Source organism: Sorex fumeus, unplaced genomic scaffold, assembly GCF_029834395.1.
Source record: "Sorex fumeus unplaced genomic scaffold, SorFum_2.1 ptg000063l, whole genome shotgun sequence".
Taxonomy (NCBI): Eukaryota; Metazoa; Chordata; class Mammalia; order Eulipotyphla; family Soricidae; genus Sorex; species Sorex fumeus.
The window spans coordinates 64,615,251-64,635,066 of NW_026606120.1; the positions used below are offsets into that span (position 1 = coordinate 64,615,251).

At 37.3% G+C, this 19,816-nt stretch overlaps 1 protein-coding gene across 1 annotated transcript in view; it reads right to left on the reverse strand.

Moving 5' to 3' along the window:
• Positions 1-19,816, reverse strand: part of STXBP4 (syntaxin binding protein 4) — a 184,688-nt gene that overhangs the window by 100,543 nt on the left and 64,329 nt on the right. Inside the window, exon 11 of the mRNA XM_056127634.1 lies at positions 19,436-19,501. Within this exon, the coding sequence (XP_055983609.1) occupies positions 19,436-19,501 (66 nt within the window). The remainder of the gene's footprint in view (positions 1-19,435; positions 19,502-19,816) is intronic.

A 19,816-nucleotide genomic window follows, 5' to 3' on the forward strand; every position in this document is an offset into this window, starting at 1 on the left:
TTCCCCTCCAGGCATGTAGACACAAAGACCACCACCCACCTCCTCCTTATCTAAGCAGCTGTTAAGAACCATAAAGTATGATGTATCTGTAGCTATTCCTTTATTTCTATTCTTACCACTTCTCTACGGAGTCATGTCTTTATCACTCCACACTGATGTACTATGTAAACTACTAAAAGTGATCACTGTGCCTACTGTTCTTCATTTAATGTATTCTGTATGCTTCTGAAGTATCAATTTTCGTAAAATGATTCTCAGTTTAACTCTAGTGAACAAACTTCAGTATATGGTACATAAGAAAATATAGTCTTAATTTCTGTAATTTGAGTCTACTAGTTGTTGCAAATATACTTATCCAGCTTTAGTACTTTCAACTCTCTTATACGATCACTATACCCAAACAGCTTAACTAACCAAATTTTTCAGAATAAATTTTCCCATCTCCAAGACACTCTGGATTGCATGATTGCTTCTACAAGACACATTCCCCCTCCCATTCCCTTTCTGCATCATGCAGTTCTGATGGATCCTTATAAATCAACTTTAGATTTTACCTTCTCCAGGCTTTTTAAACCACCTAAACTTACAATGAACCCCCAACCACCACCTTTTATCTTTTTTTGGGGGGGATGGGGGTGGCAAATGTCCAACTTGCTATACTATATATTTCTTTGATGCCTTCACTTTTTGTCTTTTAATATATGTAGTCTGTAATGAATGAATCATATATAAATAGAATTTGCTGCAGCTGTCAGTAAAATATTAAATATTTTACTTCCTAACTTTCTAAAGTCAAAAGTCAGAGTTTTAACTACTCCACTAAAAATACAAGTTAACTAAAAGTAAATAAATAAGCATACCAATAAGCATATATATGAGATACAAGCCAGAGGAAAAATGGTCAAAGTGATTATTTATCTATGATAACTGTCTTGGGGGAAATTAGGTAAGGAAATTTTGTAAGAAAGTGCTTCCAAAAAAGTTCCGATTTATGGGACTATAAGTAAAACCAAAGTTACAATAACAATCATAACTCTGATATTAAAATACCATATATAAAAAGCTAATATTTTCATTATATTCTCTTTTTAGTAAGTTTTGTAGCATTTATCAAACTAAATGAAATTAAAAAAAATTGCTAAGTTTAAAAAAGAAAGTTACACTTTACTGTTTTTCAAATTTTTATTTCTTGAAATTGTTAAAAACTTAAAGATTTAAACATTATCCACACTGGTTTATAGATTCTTAAAATTAAATTTTGCCAACACAAATTAAGAAAATACATGTCTTCAGGAACTCTGTAATCTTGCAGGTCTTTTCCAGCCCCACCTATATCCCATATCCTACAATGAATGTCATGTCACTTCTTTGTAAAGTGTGTGAAATTGATAGAGATCTGAAAATATAAGAGTAAGGGTTTTCATTATAGTGTCTCAAAACAAAAATCTTCACTTTGCAAAGGAAGATTTAGTTAAATTTTTTTTTTTTCGGAAAATCAGGTCAATCAAATAATATTTAGCACTAATTAACCCTCCCAGGAGTTGTCAACTTCTTTACCTGCAGCTGTTTTATTCTCCAAAAGGTGCAAAACTGATTTCTGCCTTTGAACATCAAAGAAAATCACAGAAACAATTTTCAAACTGTTTAGAAACAGAAGCCCCTAATAAAAGACAGATGCACAAATGTACCTATCCAATAAATTTCACCATGTGAACTTGTTCATAATATAAATAATTATTAAAATCTGCTTGACAGTATATTTAATCCTGAACATGTATATTCTGGTTAGTAAAGAATGACAAAAAATTTAAAGAATTATTTTTCTACTTTCCCAATTTTGTTTACAAATATGGAAAAAAGTGAAAATTTACAGTACTAGGAAGATCTCTTAATAGTTGGAAATTAAATTGTCATCGAATCTTTTCAGCTATTAAACATTTGGAATTTACCTAAAGTTTGGGGTAGTAGGGATATCTGTCTTAAAGTATCCTTTCCATGTTAACCCTTAGGTTTAATTCAACTGGAATAAAAAAATTTTTTTATCATATTTTGTTTGTTTTGGAGAAACTTGACCAAGAATTCTAAATTTTAATCTAGAGGTAAGGTAAAGGCCCTCCCGTTGATCGTCGATTTGCTCGAGCGGGCCCAGTAACGTCTCCATTGGAGACTTTGTTGTTACTGTGTTTGGCATATCGAATACTCTCGGTAGCTTGCCGGGCTCTCCGAGAGGGACGGAGGAATCGAACTCGGGTCGGCCATGTTGGCCGCTTGCAAGGCGAACGCCCTACCCGCTGTACTATCGCTCTAGAGATAATATTTAATTAATAAGATTAAATTTTTTCTTCTCCCCCCTTATTTAAACACTGTGGTTTGCAAAGTTGTTCATGATGCATTTGTTACAGATATTTGTTCACTCTTGCCCCCAAATTCTTCTGCAGATTGAAATATAAGAAAATAATCTGAGAACTGGCAAGCAAATTTTGAAAAAAAAAAGGAAGGAAGGAAGAAGGAAAGGAAGGTAGGAAGAAAGAGAGAACGAAAGAGAAAAAGAAAGAGAGAAAGACATGTTCAAGACACATTTAAGGCATTTGGAATTCTGTAACACACAATTACATTCAAATAAGAGTAAGATGAAACATTCGTTTACTCAATAAATATTTATTGATAAAGAATCAGAAAAATAGGATCAAACAGATTTAAAATTATATATAAGAATTTAATGGAGATGCCACATTTAATGGAGGGCAATGAGTGGTTGTGGCAACAATTTGAGGGAGGAAGTGTGAAGTTCAGATGCTCACTGTACACCCTGTACCAAACAACAATTTCTTGGTGGGATCCATTTAGACACTGGGGGCAGCGAGGTGGAGGAGGAAGTGGCAATTAGGTAAATATGTCTATGAAATCTGGCTAGTAATACACTTTAAAACGTTATTTCAGGATTGGGGAGAGTATAGGAGGTCTGCCTAGGGTGCCCACTGGGGTGTGGTCCGGATTTTCCTGGCACTGCTGGGCTTGAGTAGCATCTCTTTCCAGACTCTTACACTAAACCACTGGCCAAGTTGGCCAAGAATCACCAGGGGAGTTCCAGGAAACCTGAATACAGGTTGAGTATTTTTTTAAGGGAAAAGTTATTTTTTTAACAGGAAAACAAAACAAAACAAAACAAAACAAAAACAAGAATAAAACAAAACAAAAATACTTCTGTTTAAAAACTGAAAAATTAGATAATATGAAAATAAGGGAAATATTTATATTGGATTTGATACAAATAAAGTAAATGATTATAATGTAAACAGTTCTTAAAACTGGTATAATAAAAAAGGGGGGAGATTAATTATTAAGTATACATGAGAAGTCAATAAGAAAAAGCAGGAGTGGGAAAGGGATAAAGAAAACATAAGGGAAATAGAGTCACAAGGAGCAAAATATCACAGCAATCATATTAGGAGCTCTGTGGCAATATAGAGCAATTGTGATGGAATTCCCAATTTAATTACAAATCCAGACCCAGACAATCTTTAGTATTTATCACGAATAACAATGAATCAAAGCACAATATTTTCAGATAGGATGATTTATTTATGTAGGGCTAGGTATGACTACAAAAGTCTTGCTTTCCATCTTAAAATAGTTTGTGAATAAATCATGCAACACAATGTCATGAGTCCCATATTGAAATGAGATTACTGAAAGTGTTTCTCACATAGTAAACTGCCAAGATAAGAGTGTTATAGTACCCACTGCCTTATCACTACTTCCTCCTAGGGTGAAATTTACTAGTTTGTCAGCCAAGATAATATTTATTGCTCTAACATACAATGTTTGACATCTATATAGATGTTTAAGATAACACACAAAAGGTGCACTGCAAGCAGGGGACTAATAGAATTTTAGAGTACTGTATTTCTTTAGTTTTAGTTCAGTAAAGTTGCAGAGACTAGATGCGATCACTGATACATGAATATGACTCTGAAAACCCACTGCTGTTGGGCATGTATTGAGAACTTTATTATTATTGTTTTTTTGAAAGTGGTAACTTGTCTCTATTTTTTTATTTCTATATTGAGAAGTCCTTGTAGAGAGTATGTTTAGCTTCCACATGCATCAAAAAAATAAGCATTTAATAAATGTCTATTAAATTCCTCTTGCCAAGTTTCACTTCACATAAGTTACTAGTCATATGTGAAACAACTGATTAAAAAGTGCTGAATGTGGGACATAAATGGCAAGAAAATAAGTGATCAAAACAGTATAGAACTCAGAACTCTTAACATCAGTTGTAACTAAGCTAAACAACTATAGAATCAAATCAACGGGAAGATTTTGGTGAAGAATAACATCAATTCCCTTTCAAATTCCTTCAACAGGTAGTTTTCTAGTTAATCTCCATTAATAAAATAGGTTCATTTTATTTTATCAACAGGATAATAAAACTTGGAATTTTTAAGACGGTAAGACATGTCTACATTAAAAAGAGGAACTATTTGTAAGTTGGGATTCTGAAACAGACATCCTTGCTGGCACGTGCACAGAACACTACATTCACCCCCAGTGACTCACCAGGTATGGCTGTTGTCTCTGCAAACAGCGCTAACTGGGCTATCCTTATGTTCCTTTTCTAAGCAAAGCTGGCTTAAAGTTAGGTAGTTTCTTGGGGTAAATTTAGTGCTGAACACATCGAGTTCTGAATTAATGATGAAAAAGAAGATCAACTAGTTTCTCTAGTCTTATTGTTATTACTACAAGAACTACAAGAATCTTCTATTTTCAAAGTGTTTTTTCTCCTTTTAAAAAAGATTTTTGCTGTTTTTGCTTGTTTGTTTGTGTGCTTTGGGGGGACACCTGGCAGTGCTCAGGGCTTAATCTTGGCTCTATGCTCAAGGATCACTCCTGGCAGGGCTTGTGTGATCATTTGGGGTTCTATGGATCCTGGGTCAGCAGTATATAAGATAGTGACAGTCTTATCTGCTGTACTATTACTGGGTTCCTTATAAAACATTTTAAGGTGATTTGAAATTACACAGAGTTGTAAGAAATAAAGTGGCCTTCTGTACTCTTCACTCAGTCTTTCCAGTGATTGCATCTAGCATTTTTATAATATGGAGCTTCCCAAGTGGGCAATACCACCCCATGGGAAGCACTGGAATGACCCAGGGGATGTGATAGTAGTTTGGGATGCGACTGGGAGAAACTTTGTTTGTTCATGTAGTGATAGGAGATGTCCAGGGGTCTGCTGGATTTTTTTCTCCCCTGAAAACTGATTTGTAGGCCAAGTAAGTTTGGGAACCTCTGAAAGTATAGAATATCACAACCAGGAACTTCACTGAAACAATCTACTGAGCATAATTAAATCTCAATAGTTTAATATGCACTAAACAATAAAGAAAATTCTGCATACAATAACCTGGATAAATCCCAAGGGAATCATGCATAATGAAAATGATATAATAATATCACTCTATGATAATTTTAATATAACAAAATTATTGAAATAATAAAATTATAGAAAGAAAGAAAAGATTAGTGATTGCCAAGTATTAGGGGAGAGAGTTTGGAAGGAGGTAGCTATAGATAAGAGACTATAATGAGGGGGGGGGGGTCCTTGTATAGAGGGCTCTTGACAGAAAATAAAAGCTGAATTCATGAAGTATAACTGCAACTGAAAAGGAAACTAGGGCATTTCAAGTTTTTAGAACAGAAAAGACTGACAAATCAAATCTATGTATTTGTCTTTATTCCCTGTAAAAACAAGACTGGTATATCTGCTTGTACTATACAGAAATACTGTAAAAAAGTGGTTTACTATAGCATTTGTAGTATACTGTAATACTGAAGAATACTAAAGAAGAACAAAACACGTGTGGTAACTCATATAAAATCTTAAAATTATAGAATTTACTGGTTCTTGAATAAATCAACAAGAGAACAAAATCTCTGAAAGTTTGAAAAAATGCATATATCTCTAGCAATCAGATATAACTGTTGCTACTTTTAGAGAAATATTTAATCAGTTCTTTAAATTGCCTTTGTTGCCTGATGCATAAACCAAGAAAGTTCATGGGCCAGTTGTGCCAACTAGAACTAAGTTCATATCTCAGTTCAGTTGTCTGCAGAGAATCCTGGGTATATCTGACCTTATATTTATTTCTGCCCCAGATCTTTTTGACCCCCTTGAATATTAAACTCAACTTTAGCATAGGTGAGGCCTATGCTAAAGTACAACTGGGCTTATCTGAACTTAGAGGATTTTGCCAAATAAACTATTTCCCAAGTCTCCTTAGGACACTAACTGGTTCAGACAAGCTAAATATTTTGGCTTTGCACGGTTCACCAATTCGTTGCTGCCTTAGGTCATAACACTGTGCTGAAAGAAACTTTAAAAACAACTTTAGTGTGAGAGTAGATTTCAGAAAGTTTTTGATCAAAGGAAGCTGCAGGAAGAATGGTTCATGCCTGTTAAAAGTTGTTAGGACTTGAAGAAAAAAATATAAGAAGACATATACTTTCTTGGGAACTGTGCTCATGATTTTAAAGAATAAGGTTGGATTATTCTAAACAGCACAATGAAAATATTTACATTTTAGAGACTAGTACAGTCAAAATCTTTACAAAACAGCAAGTTTTCTGGTAGCTAACTTCGGCTGGACAAACAATAGTCCCAACCCTTCTGGTGTAAAAGAATCCTGAGTTGGAGACAGAGCTCAAAGCACTGAGTCGATGCTCTGCCTATGAAAGGTCTGAGTTCGATACCCCTCAACACATGGCTACTTGAGCACCACCAGTGGTGACCTTCAGAATAAAGAAGTGAGTACCTCCCAGAGCAACATTAGGAGTGGTCTAACCCAGCCTCCCAGCACCCACCCAGTGCAAATAAAAAAAGAAAAAAGATGCCTTATTTATCTCTCCTTTCATTCATTTCCCCATTTGTCTTTTCTTTTAGTTCTTCATTATTGTCTTTGATGGGCATGTTAAATAAAAGCTAAATTAAATTTCATGCTTTAAAGTAGTTACTGTATCTTCAGAAGGGGCGCTTACTCAGGTTTTAGAATCTGGGTACAATCATGATAATTCAATGAAATTTTGTGAGTGAATAAAGAATATCAGATTATGTTCTCATTTTCCTTTGGAAGCAATTGGTAACCATCATTGTAACATGAATTGAAAATAAATTTAGCAGTAGTTTTTTTTTTTTTTTTTGCGTCACACCTGGCGATGCACAGGGGTTACTCTTGGCTCATGCACTCAGGAATTACTCCTAGCGGTGTTCGGGGGACCATATGGGATGCTGCGAATCGAACCCAGGTCAGCCACGTGCAAGTCAAACATTGCACCCACTGTGCTATCACTCCAGCCCCAAATTTAGTAGTGTTTTGATAGGTTACTTATGTATTTAAAAGTTCTGTGTTGTTATTGGGCTGGAGTGATAGCACAGCAGGTAGGGCATTTGCCTTGCATGTGACCAACATAGCTTCAATTCCTCTGCCCCTGCCGGAGAGCCAGGCAAGCTATCAAGAGTATCTCTACTGCAGGGCAAAACCTGGCAAGCTACCTGTGATGTATTTGATATGCCAAACACAGTAACAAGTGTCATAATGGAGATGTTACTGGGCCCGCTCAAGCAAATCGATGAACAATGAGAGGATAGTGACAGTAGCAGTGTTGTTATTATTAGTGCCAAACGGATTTAATGTAAAGATCTTCAAAAGGAGGAGCCGGAGACATAATATCACTAGTGGGTAGGGTGCTTGCCTTGTACACGTCTCAACTGGCTTCGATCCCTGGCACCCCATATGGTCCTCCAAGCCCAGGCATGATCCCTGAGCGCAGAGACAGAAGTGAGTCCTTAACTCAGCCTAGGATTCCTCTCCCTTGCAAACAGAACAAAACAAAAGAAAATAAAACAAAAGGGTTGGGGGGGAGAAACTGCCAAATTTTCTGCCTTTTAAATTTAAAAAGATCGTATTACACAAGATCATTTTAATATATTGGTTATACTTCCATTGCCACTATCCAACTCAATCATCCAATTATTTGAATGAGGTATACACACCTTCTGGTCCTGAGCATTTTGGGAGTCACGAGGATACAGAGTTCTAGTTCTGCACTGTTCAATGTGGCTACTGAACACTTGAAATGTAGTTCTTAAAGATAATTTTACTAGTTTGCGTCTTTTTTTTTTTTTGGAGGGTGGTGAGCCCACTTCCAGCAGTGCTCAGGGCTCACATCTGGCTCTGAGCTCAGAATCACTCCTGGTGGTTCTCAGGGGACCACATGAAGTGCCAGGGATAGAACCAGGGTCTAAAGAATGCAAGGTAAGTGCCTAACCCATTGTACTACTATCTCTCTGACACAGCATTAAGTTTTTACTCAAGGGGTTTTATATATCTATTTATTGAGGTATTATAATTTGTGGGCTGGAGAGATACCACTGCGGGTAGGGCATCTGCTTGCACGCGGCCAACCTGGCCTAGCAAGGTTCGATTCCTCTGCTCCTCTCGGAGAGCCCGGCAAGCCACCGAGAGTATCTTGCCCGCACGGCAAAGTCTGGCAAGCTACCCGTGTCATATTCGATATGCCAAACACAGTAACAAGAAGTCTCACAAAAGAGACGTTACTGGGCCCGTTCGAGTAACTCGATGAACAACGGGAGGACAGTGCTACAGTGCTACAGTGACTTACACGGTATGAGAACAGGGCATATGTGCTGGGCCATCTGTCAGGAAGCTATAGTTGCAATATAAGCAGATTACGATGGTGGCTTAGATAGAAGTGGTGAAAAGTAGTAAAAATGCACAATTGAAAAAAAAAGGAGGACCAATACACTGGGTGTGGAGGGTGAAGGGAAGAGATGGGTCAGACTTAGGGGACACAAGCTGTTAAATTTTCTCCTTTATCAACTATCTTCATGGTGATTCATGACCTAAAATATAAGATTGGTATTCAAATGTGTGTATGCGTTGGTCCTAACACACTCCACCCAACGTTATGTCCTAACACTTTCCTCTGTCCATGTTAATCTGAGTCTTTACTGTAAACAAAAGTATTAATTTAAAGAAACTTACTATCTGTATTTCCTCGGAGAGCCTGGCAAGCTACCGAGAGTATTCCACCTGCACAGTAGAGACTGGCAAGCTACCCGTGGCATATTTGATATGCCAAAAACAGTAACAATAACGGGCCTTACTCCCCTGACCCTGAAAGAGCCCCCAATATGCCACTGGGCTATACTAGCATGCGACAGGGACGAATAACGTTGTTACTGGCGCCTGCTCTAGCAAAACGATGAGCAAAAGGATGAAAAGTGAAAGTGACTATATGTTTGAAATTTTAGGTTGCTGAGATCTATAAACAAATTATAAAGAGGATATTTTTTATTACATTTTAGAAAAGACACAGAGTAAGTTACAATAAAGCTGAGTACAAAAAGAGGCCTACAGTCCAAGTGTCATTTTTTATATAAAAAGTTTATAAAAAGTGTTCTATCCTCTCAGTCAGAATTAAATTTATTTCCTTTACATGAAATGGTTAAATAAATAATTCACACCTCCTTTTTTCACACTTATTTCTTCAACACTTATTAGTTATAAAAATAAGACTCAATTTTTTGTCAAGTACTCTGTTCTATATATAGTTCTACTACACATACTATCTTACTTGATACTTATTAAACTCTTCCAAGGAATTCTATTATCAATCTCATTTTATAGATGAGGAAATTGAATCTTGGAAAGTTATAGTAGTTTACCCAACATCAAAAGCAAGTAGAAGCAAGGTGAGGGTATAAACATATAAAGTTAACTCCACTCCTTATGTTAATATTCCATTTACAAATATCAGATTCTTTATCCTGCTTATTTTAAAAATCTATGTCCCATATATTCCTCCTTATTTAATTTCTGATGTTATTCTTAGAATATTCACCTGTGCGGGCATGACTTCCTTAATAACAAAAACTAGCACATCCGGAAAAATAAAGACTACAGAGCCTCATGTGGAAAAAAACTGGTATTGCTATCAAAGCAAAATTTTTTCTTAGATTCATGTCTCAATCAACCTTTACCATTATTATATATCAAATAGGTTTGACATTCTTTAGCTTTTAAGTTCTAAGACTTTATAAAATTTTAAAGATAGAAAAACAACTATTCTCTGGGCCACTTCATATACAGATCACTTCAAAAATAACAAAGATTTATAAATGTCAATTTTCAAGATGCAAAGGAACTCTAAAATGTAAAACAACTTGGCCATATAAATGGATGCGGTTAGTGAAGATATGAAAACAAAATATCTTTCTAAAAAGCATTGTGTACAAATAAACTACCAAAATACTTAATAAAACCAAAATAAGTTTCTTTTAAAATTTTTTTAAAAAATGTTTCTTAAAGAAGAAAATCAAAACAACTGAACAACAGTAATACTCAGAAACTTAATCCAGAAAAACCTTCCAGAATGAAAATAGATCTGAATCTACCACTGGAAATCAGCAAATCTGACCTTGGAAAATCAATTCCAATATAATAAAACTATTATATTATATTTTAAAGATAGAGGAAGGGGGCAGGGCTGACATGACCAAAGAGGGAGAATTTGCATTTACCTCCTCTCACATTCACAGCAAATCTATAATAAAACTTGGCATAATTTTCACAGAAACTAACCTGAAGCCCCAATGGGGCTTTCACAGCAAGGGCCAAAAGGAGATTCCCCCAGAAGGACCAGAGACAGAGATACCTGCATCAAGAAGACACTCGACTGAATGGTAACAAGGGATGGAAGATTTTTAATGTGCTAAACTTCACATGGTAGGGGGTGCAGAAGGGTGTTGCACCAAATACCTGGTGTCCCAATCCTATGATCCTATACTTACAACACTTGAATGGGAGGCCAGAAACTACATGGTAGAAACAGTGGTTGGAGTCACTGGTTGGTGCTGTTCTGTGACATCACAACGTTGCTGACAACTGAGTTGGTGGCTGCCCACTGGTATTCATTCTCTGTAGTAATAAATACTAAAGAATAATTTGAGAAAAGCTCCCCCTTTTCTAGAAAATACCCCTCTAGGAGGGGAGAGAGGGACAATTATTAAGAATAATTTTTCCTAGCAAGAAACACATATGTCCTCCCAATCCATACCTGATTAGGAGTGAGCAAGAACACCTCTACAGGCAGAAAGTACCCTGAAGACATTCAAGGCATAGGCCCCACTACATATTGTATTTTCATGTCAGTCCATGGCTTGCCAGACTGTTTCCTGCCAGCCCTGGAGTTTGAGTTGTGTCACTCAGTGTCACACCATGCACTAGAGACTGTGATTCCCTGAGGTGCTGCTAAACACACTTGACTTTGCATTACAGCTCATGTAAGGCATTTGTGAGCTCAAACTCCTGGTCACCACCCAAAGTTGACAGAACTTGGAGCCACAGACTATGCCGGATACCTGAGACTGCGAAGTTCTATAACTGCTTCAGCACAGGTTTCCAGCTCCCACTCAAATCTTTGTGAAGAATCAAATATAATGGGGAGATGGAGGAAGTTACCTATACCAAAGGCTCAAGACAAGAGTCAGAAAAGAGCTAACAGAACTCTGCAAAATACCTGAGAAGACTTTAAAGAAAAAGTTCTATCAATGCTCAATGAAACAAGGTCAATGGGGAACTTCAACAAAGGCAAAATATAAAATAAAGTCTGGAAATGTCCACACAGGAATCAAAGAGCTAAAACATGTTGTAGCTGAACTTAAACCACAACAGAGGAACTCAACAGCAAAACAGATGAAAACAAAAACTGAATAAGTGAGCTCAAAGGCAAATTAGTTGATCTCACCGATCAGCAAAAAAAAAAAAACCAAAAAACTAGAAGTAATGAAGATAGCATATTCGCTATATGATGAAACTATATCAAGAGGAACAATATTTGCATCACAGCGTTCCAGAAAAGGAAAAGAAGGTGAAGTAATTTCCATTTGAAGAAATAATCACCAAGAATTTTGCGAAAGTAAGAGAGGAGTCAGATATGTAGACCTAGGAATCTCAGAGAGTCCTAAACAAAATAAACCCATCAAGATATATGATAATTAAAATGGCAAAAATCAGCTTGAGAGAATTCTAAAAGAAGGAAGAGAAATAGACATGGAGCCTCAGAATACTATCAGAGTAATTTCCTACAGAAACTTAGAAAAAGCAAGGAGTTGATGACATAAACAAAGTGATGACTAGAAAAGTGCTCCTAAAAGTAGTAAATCTTAGCACAGCGGTAGGGCGTTTGCCTTGCACGCAGCCAACATGGCCGACCCGAGTTCGATTCCTCCGCCCCTCTCGGAGAGCCCGGCAAGCTACCGAGAGTATTCGATATGCCAGACACAGTAACAACAAAGTCTCCAATGGAGACGTTACTGGGCCCGCTCGAGCAAATCGACGATCAACGGGAGGGCCTTTACTTACTTTACTTACTATTGGTAATTCTATCTAAACCAAGCTAATACTTCCCCCTGCTGAAAATATGATGTCTGTCTGTCTGTCTTTCTATCTATCTATCTATCTATCTATCTATCTATCTATCTATCTATCATCTATGGTGCGGGAGGTCTGGGGCTACTCCAGGTAGTGTAAGAGATGGAGGCGTGCATAGAGTGCAGGAGATCAAACCCAGGGCTTTTACATACGCAAAGCATGTGCTCTATCACAATAAACAACATCCTAGCCCACCAACACTATTTCCCTCTAACTAGACTAACAAAGAAATGAACTACTTGGCAGTACACTATTGTCAAGGTTGTTTCCAAATAGGAATTCTGATACATCTCTATTGTAAAGAAAAAGGGTACACCTCTCTGAAAGATAATTTGATAGATAATTATAAACAAATCTAGATGTGCTTACTGTTCAATCTGGCAATCTCACCTTTAGGAATCTGCCGTGAAGATGTAGCACTGTAGCACCTCTGATAATATTTAAATATACATAGGCTATAACTAGTGTGGCATGTTTGTGATTAGCTGCTACTGGGAAATATCTTAATTTCTAAGTGTAAGTGATTAAACATATATATATATATATACATACATATGTACTATGGAACATATTCTATATTGTATAGGATAGTATATACATATATACACATATATACATATATGTCATACATGCACATATATAGTATAGCACTGTCCTCCCGTTGTTCATGGATTTGCTTGAGCAGGCACCAGTAAAGTCTCCTTTGTGAGACTTGTTGTTACTGTTTTTGGCATATTGAATACGTCACAGGGAGCTTGCTAGGCTTTGCCGCGTGGGCGAGATACTCTTGGTAGCTTGCCAGGCTCTCCGAGAGGGGCAGAGGAATTGAACCTGTGTTGGTCGCATGCAAGGCAAATGCCCTACATGCTGTGCTATTGATCCAGCCCATATATAGCATATATACATTGTACAGTACATATTGCATAGTATATACAGTATAGAGTGTGTTCCAGTATTCATAGATAAGATAGAGAGAAAAAAATACTGTGTTGTTGCAAGAAAGAATAAAGAAGATATCTATCAAATTGTAGGAAATGATTCCAAGAGATATTATCAAGCAATAAAAAAGTACAAAATAATTTAGTGTAATGCCATCTTTTATAAACAAATACATCAATTTTTCTTTACAAAAGAATGACAAACTATGCTGCAATAAAACAGGTTATCTGCATTGTGGGCAAACATTTGGTGGATCAGATAGAGAAGGGAGTGACCCCCTCTAAAAATATCTTTTATGTATTCTTTTTTTTTTTTTGGCCACAACCAGCTATGTGCAGGGCTTACTCTGGGCTCTGCCCTCAGGAATCACTCCTAGAGGGAGGATGATATGTGGTAGGGGATCAAACTCAGGTTGCCTTCGTGCAGGGCAACTATACTATCTCTGTACTACCACTGTACTATCTGTCCAGCACCTAAGAACACCTTCTGATAGAAGTTTTTCCTTAGGGTTTACCTTAATGTTATACACATTAAAAAATTACCAATAAATGAGACTGGAAAAGTCAATAAAAGTAGAGTCAAACTGCACGTAAGACAAAGTGTATTTCAAATTAATGTCATATAATACTAAAGAAAACAAAGAGATGAATTTAACTACCTTATGAACACAGTGTTTGCTTTCAGTGTTTGACAGGACAGGCTGAAATTAAGCTGATAAAAACAATTGTAAGCAAATCCAAAATCTTTTTATAATGTTGGTATTTTTTGTTGTTTTAGAGGTTCAATCAAAGACAATGGTGAAATAATTATTAGATTTATTATAGGTCTCAGCAATTGTGTTGTTTATTATTGAAAGTCAGGCTTTCGGTGAAAAAGCAAGCACACAAAACAGAATGAAGGAAATTTAGAGTTCTGTGTAGAGAACTGGAATTGGAATTGTATTTGTGAACACATCTTTATTTCCAAGTTACGTGTGTATGCCTATGACTGTATATGTGCTTATGTGTCCATATATGTAGACAAAGATATCATTTTGGTTTAGGGACCACACCTAGCAGTGCTAAGGGCTTACTCCTGGCTCTGCACTCAGGGATCACTCCCTAGAGTGCCTGGGAAAACTTCTGTGGTACTGGGGATTGAACCTAGATTGGCTAGGTACAAGATAAGTGCCTTATCCACTGTACACACAACACACACACACACACACACATCAACTCTGTCTGCTAAAAGAGTCAAAAAACACATGCTACACAGTGTATCTGAGAATCTAGATACAATTTCACTAAAAAGGTAGATCTATTCTCTTTAGAGAAATGACTTGTTTGCAGGCTAAACACAAGATGAGCCTTTTAGAAATAAATAAGTATTTAAAATAGCAGGGGCATGTCATAGGAATCTAACTTGAAGGAACTCTCATTTTATTTCACAATAATCGTCTTCCGTGGGCAATAGTAATTCCTCCTTGTAACCGAGTTTTCATTTTATATATGATTTTTGTCTTTTTTGTTCTATTTATTTTCTTTATATCAGCTCATTTCATTTTTTCCTCTTGTTGTCAGTTTATGTTTTAAGTTTCTGAGTTTCTTAAGGTTGAAACAAATGCTTGCTTATGTATATTTCATTGCGCTTAGACTGCTGTATAACAGTTATCTTTAACTTTCTGGTTGAACTATTTGGGAGAATTTTCATAAAGAAGAAATTCATACTGTTTGATTTTTTTTAACACTCATTTTGTAAAGATGAAACAACATTCCATTTTCTTTCATGAAAGAGTTCTTAGTTCAACAGCACCCTCTTCTGTGCAATTTCTTTTATGGTTTCATGTTGTTGATGCTTGTAGGTGACAGGGCATAGGTGGAGAGGACTGGAATGATTTGGTTTTTTGAGTTTTTTTGTTTGTTTGTGTTTTTAATCTCATTCCTATAATATCCTTAATTCATCTTTCATTTACCTACCTTTCCCCTTCTTTGTCTAGCTTCCAAGGGATATCCTTACCCCTTCTCTATTCATTTGAAGCTTCCCCAGAAGCAGTGATTCTCCAAGGCTGCTACTTGTGTGGTAGCATTTTAAGGCGCTGGAGCTGATTTCCTGGACTGTGTTCAGCGTTTTGGCATTAATTGTTGCATTTTCTCTTATTTGTGGATGATTTTATTTGTACTACGTTTAATCGCTGTACTTTGCCTGTTGTCTTTCCAGAGTCTTTAGCTACTTTGCTCTTTGTACCCTAGGAGTTTGTTGGAATTCTAAAACTCTATATGTATTTTGAAGGTTATGTCACATAAGACAGATATGAACTTATATTCATTTAAGATATATATGAATCCTATAGATTTTATATGCCTTCTTGGCTGATTATATGCTTTTGAGGGAGGCAATAAAGGAGGTAAATATTAAAAACAGGTTATTTCTATTTTCTTCTAACAAGGTTCTCTTAGCTTTCTGCTCTTATTTGTTGCTTATATTGTTAGTTCATTAAAAGTCACTATATTTGTCTGTTGTAAACTTAATCACTTAATCACTTAATCCCCGTTATTCATCGATTTACTCGAGTGGGTGCCAGTAACGTCTCCATTCATCCCGGTAGCATGCTACCGTAGCTCAATGGTATCTGTTCGTTCTAGGAACATGCAGAGCCTCAAACCGATCATTCAGGGCCTTGACGAAGAAGTCTGACCATCTTGTAGGTGGGCGTCCACGTGATCTTTTGATGTCCTGTGGAATCCAATCAGTAATGGCTCTAGTCCAGCGGTTGTCTGTAAACCTCATTATGTGTCCAGCCCATTTGATTTTTGATGTCTTGGCAAATGAGACAGCGTCCCTGATTCTTGAGTGTTGACGAAGATCAGAACTCCGGATTCTATCTCTCATTTGAGTGAATCGTGATATTCCAAGCATAGCTCTTTCGATTCCTCTTTATTATTATTATTATTATTATTTTTTAACATATTTTTATATTTATATTTATTATATTTTATATTATTATTCCAGTAATAAATATATCTCATTCCCCTAACCCTGAATATGGCAAAGTCAAGAAGGATATGGAAGGAAAGGCTGATAAAATACCAAGGCAAAAATAGGCTGCCAAAATGAAGAAAAACAAAAATGATTGTCTGTACTTTTAATGCTCGTACGCTGGCATCTACTGCATCCATTGAAGACCTTATGGTACAAGCACGAAAGATCAAGTACAACATCATTGGTCAGACCAAAACGAGAAGACATCAATCACATCATGCCATTTTCGACACTGGAGAAGAACTGTTCCTTGGAACATGTGATAAAAGAGGCGTTGGTGGTGTCGGTATCCTTGTCAACACAAACTTATCCATGAGCATTAATTCATTCAAATGCCTAACAACCTGAATCGGACGATTACACTTGAATAGATGTGGCTCACTACTGGCAGTTTCTATCTTTGTTGTCTATGCACCAACATCCAGTTATGGTGAAAGAAAAACTGAGAAGTTCTACATGGAGCTGGAGAAGTTCTATAAAGAAGATCACACCTTCTACAAGATCACTGTTGGTGATTTTAATGGCAAGATAGGACCAAGCAGATCAGTTGATGAACTCCACATCGGGACCTATGGCCTAGAATGAAACGAACAGGGTGACAGACTGTCTGAGTTCATCATGTCAACCAAAACCTTCCATGGTAACTCACAGTTCCAAAAGGCTGAATCTAAACGTTGGACATGGGAGTCTCCCGATGGACGGTTCCACAATGAAATAGACCACATCATATTCAATCGACAGTTTTGCCTAACCGATGTGCTGTTGTCCCAAAATTCCAAACGGGATCAGACCACCGTCTTCTTCGTGCAAAATTCTACCTCACAGAACGAGGAGAAAAGAATGCAAGGTTTAAGAAGAGGACTCCCAGAACGACCACCAACTGGGAGATCTTTGGCTCTGTTGCGGCAACATGGGAAGATGCCATAATTGATAACATTGATGAGGAATACGATCGAATGATTCAACACCTCCATGATTGTGCGAGGAATGCCAAGAGAGAGATAACCACAAAAATCTGCCTTTCTTCGAACACTCTTGAACTTATTCGCCAACGTGGCTTGGCACATGCCTCAGGCAACCACAAGCGAACATCCAAACTGGCAAAACAGTGCAGAGAAGCCATCAAGGATGACCTCAAAAACAGGAGAGCAACAGTACTGGTAGATGCGGCAGAAGCTGGGAAAAGCATTCGTAAAGCCCGCCTGTCCTTCACCAACTACAAAACCAAGATGACTGCCCTCCGACATCATGATGTATCTATCACATCTTCCAGAAGGGCAATGGAGAAGATTATTCATGACTTCTACTCAGATCTCTTTAATAACCACGTCTACTTGCCCACATACCACATACCACATGATGGATATGTCGTTCCCAATGTTCTCCCTTCCGAAATCCAACATGCCATCTCGTGGGTAAAGAAACAAAGAGCACCTGGCCCAGACAAGATCAGACCTGAACACCTGAAGAACTTACCATCAGTACTCATCAATACATTGGCTCGGCTCTTCACACGCTACCTGTCTGAATGCAAGGTTCCATCCCAATGGAAAACTAGCAGGACTATACTACTATACAAGACGGGAGACATCCACGACATTGGCAACTATTGCCCAATCTGCCTATTGTCTGTCGTCTACAAACTGTTCACTCGAGTCATCCTGAATAGGATTAGCAGAACACTAGATGAAGGACAACCATGTGAACAAGCCGGATTCCGAAAAGGATTCAGTACCATCGACCATATCCACACGATTACTAAGTTCATTGAGGTTTCTTGGGAGTTCAAGATGTCGCTCTGTCTAACGTTCATTGATTTAAAGAAGGCCTTTGATTCTGTTGAGACGGAAGTAGTCATGGAAGCCCTAGCCAATCAGGGCGTACAAACTCAATACATCAGAGCTCCTTCGTGAGCTCTATTGCGGATTCACTACCAAGATCTCACCATTCTACAAAGAAGTAATCACCCATATCAAGAGAGGGGTTCGGCAGGGTGATATCATTTCACCAAAACTCTTCAGTACCACCCTCGAGAACATCATGCGACGACTGGAATGGGAAAGCATGGTAGTGAAGATAGATGGTCGGCAACTACACCACCTCCGCTTTGCTGATAACATCGTTCTAATAACACCAAACATCAGCCAAGCGGCACAAATGCTGAACGACTTTAACCGTGAATGTGGAAAGGTCGGACTACAGCTGAATCTTACGAAGACAATGTTTATGAGAAACAGCATTGTTCCTGACGCTCCATTCGCTCTCAACAGAACCACCATCTCCGAATGCAACAGTTATATATATACCTAGGTCGAGAAATCAACATGATGAATGACCTGGCACCTGAGTTGTGCAGGAGGAAGAGAGCGGCTTGGAATGCCTTCAAGAACGTTGAAGACATAACTAAAAGGACAAAGAACCTCCAGCTACAAGCACATCTCTTTGATTCCACTGTTCTTCCTGCATTAACATATGCCTCAGAGATCTGGACCCTACGAAAACAGGATGAGAACGCTATTCGGGTCTCTCAAAGAGGAATCGAAAGAGCTATGCTGTTGTAAGCTACCTAAAATAAAATATTACGCAGTAAAAATAATTTTTTATTTTATGTATTCTGCCTGAGAGGGTATTTTGGGATTTTTTTTTCAGTCACACAAAGTAAGGAGTTTTGGAGGAAGAAAACAGACATTAAAGAGAAAGAAAAAAATAATAGCAATGCATTGAAATTTATTATTTTAGTCCATTAATACATGAATTTGAAAGCAATCTCGAAGAAGAGTTAACATTTTTTTCAAACAGTATCAAGAGTTGAGCACAAGTACTAGGCTTTGAAAATGATTACTTTAAAAATTCATACCAAGTATTATTATGTTATTCACATCTGTAAGCTCTGGCATCATTGCATTATATTTAGGTGCTTAGACATATGCAAATAAAACACAGATATACAAATAAGCACTTACTTGTTTCACAATCTGGAGTTCTTCTGTCAACTGCTTCCTTCGTTTTTCTGATTCAAATAATTTCCCCTATATTCAAAAACCAATGAATTAATAACTTATTACAAAAGTATCAATGAATATTATATTTAGTGCTCTGTTTCAAAGCTCATAAGTTCCCCAGGTGCTACAATTTGAAAATGTAATTCTCAGTCACTTTTCTGGCTGTAGATACACTATTTAAAATTAATTAGGGCTGGAGCGATAGCACAGTGGTAGGGCGTTTGCCTTACAAGCGGCCAACATGGCTGACCCGAGTTCGATTCCTCCGCCCCACTCGGAGAGCCCGGCAAGCTACTGAGAGTATTTTGCCCGCACGGCAGAGCCTGACAAGCTACCCGTGAC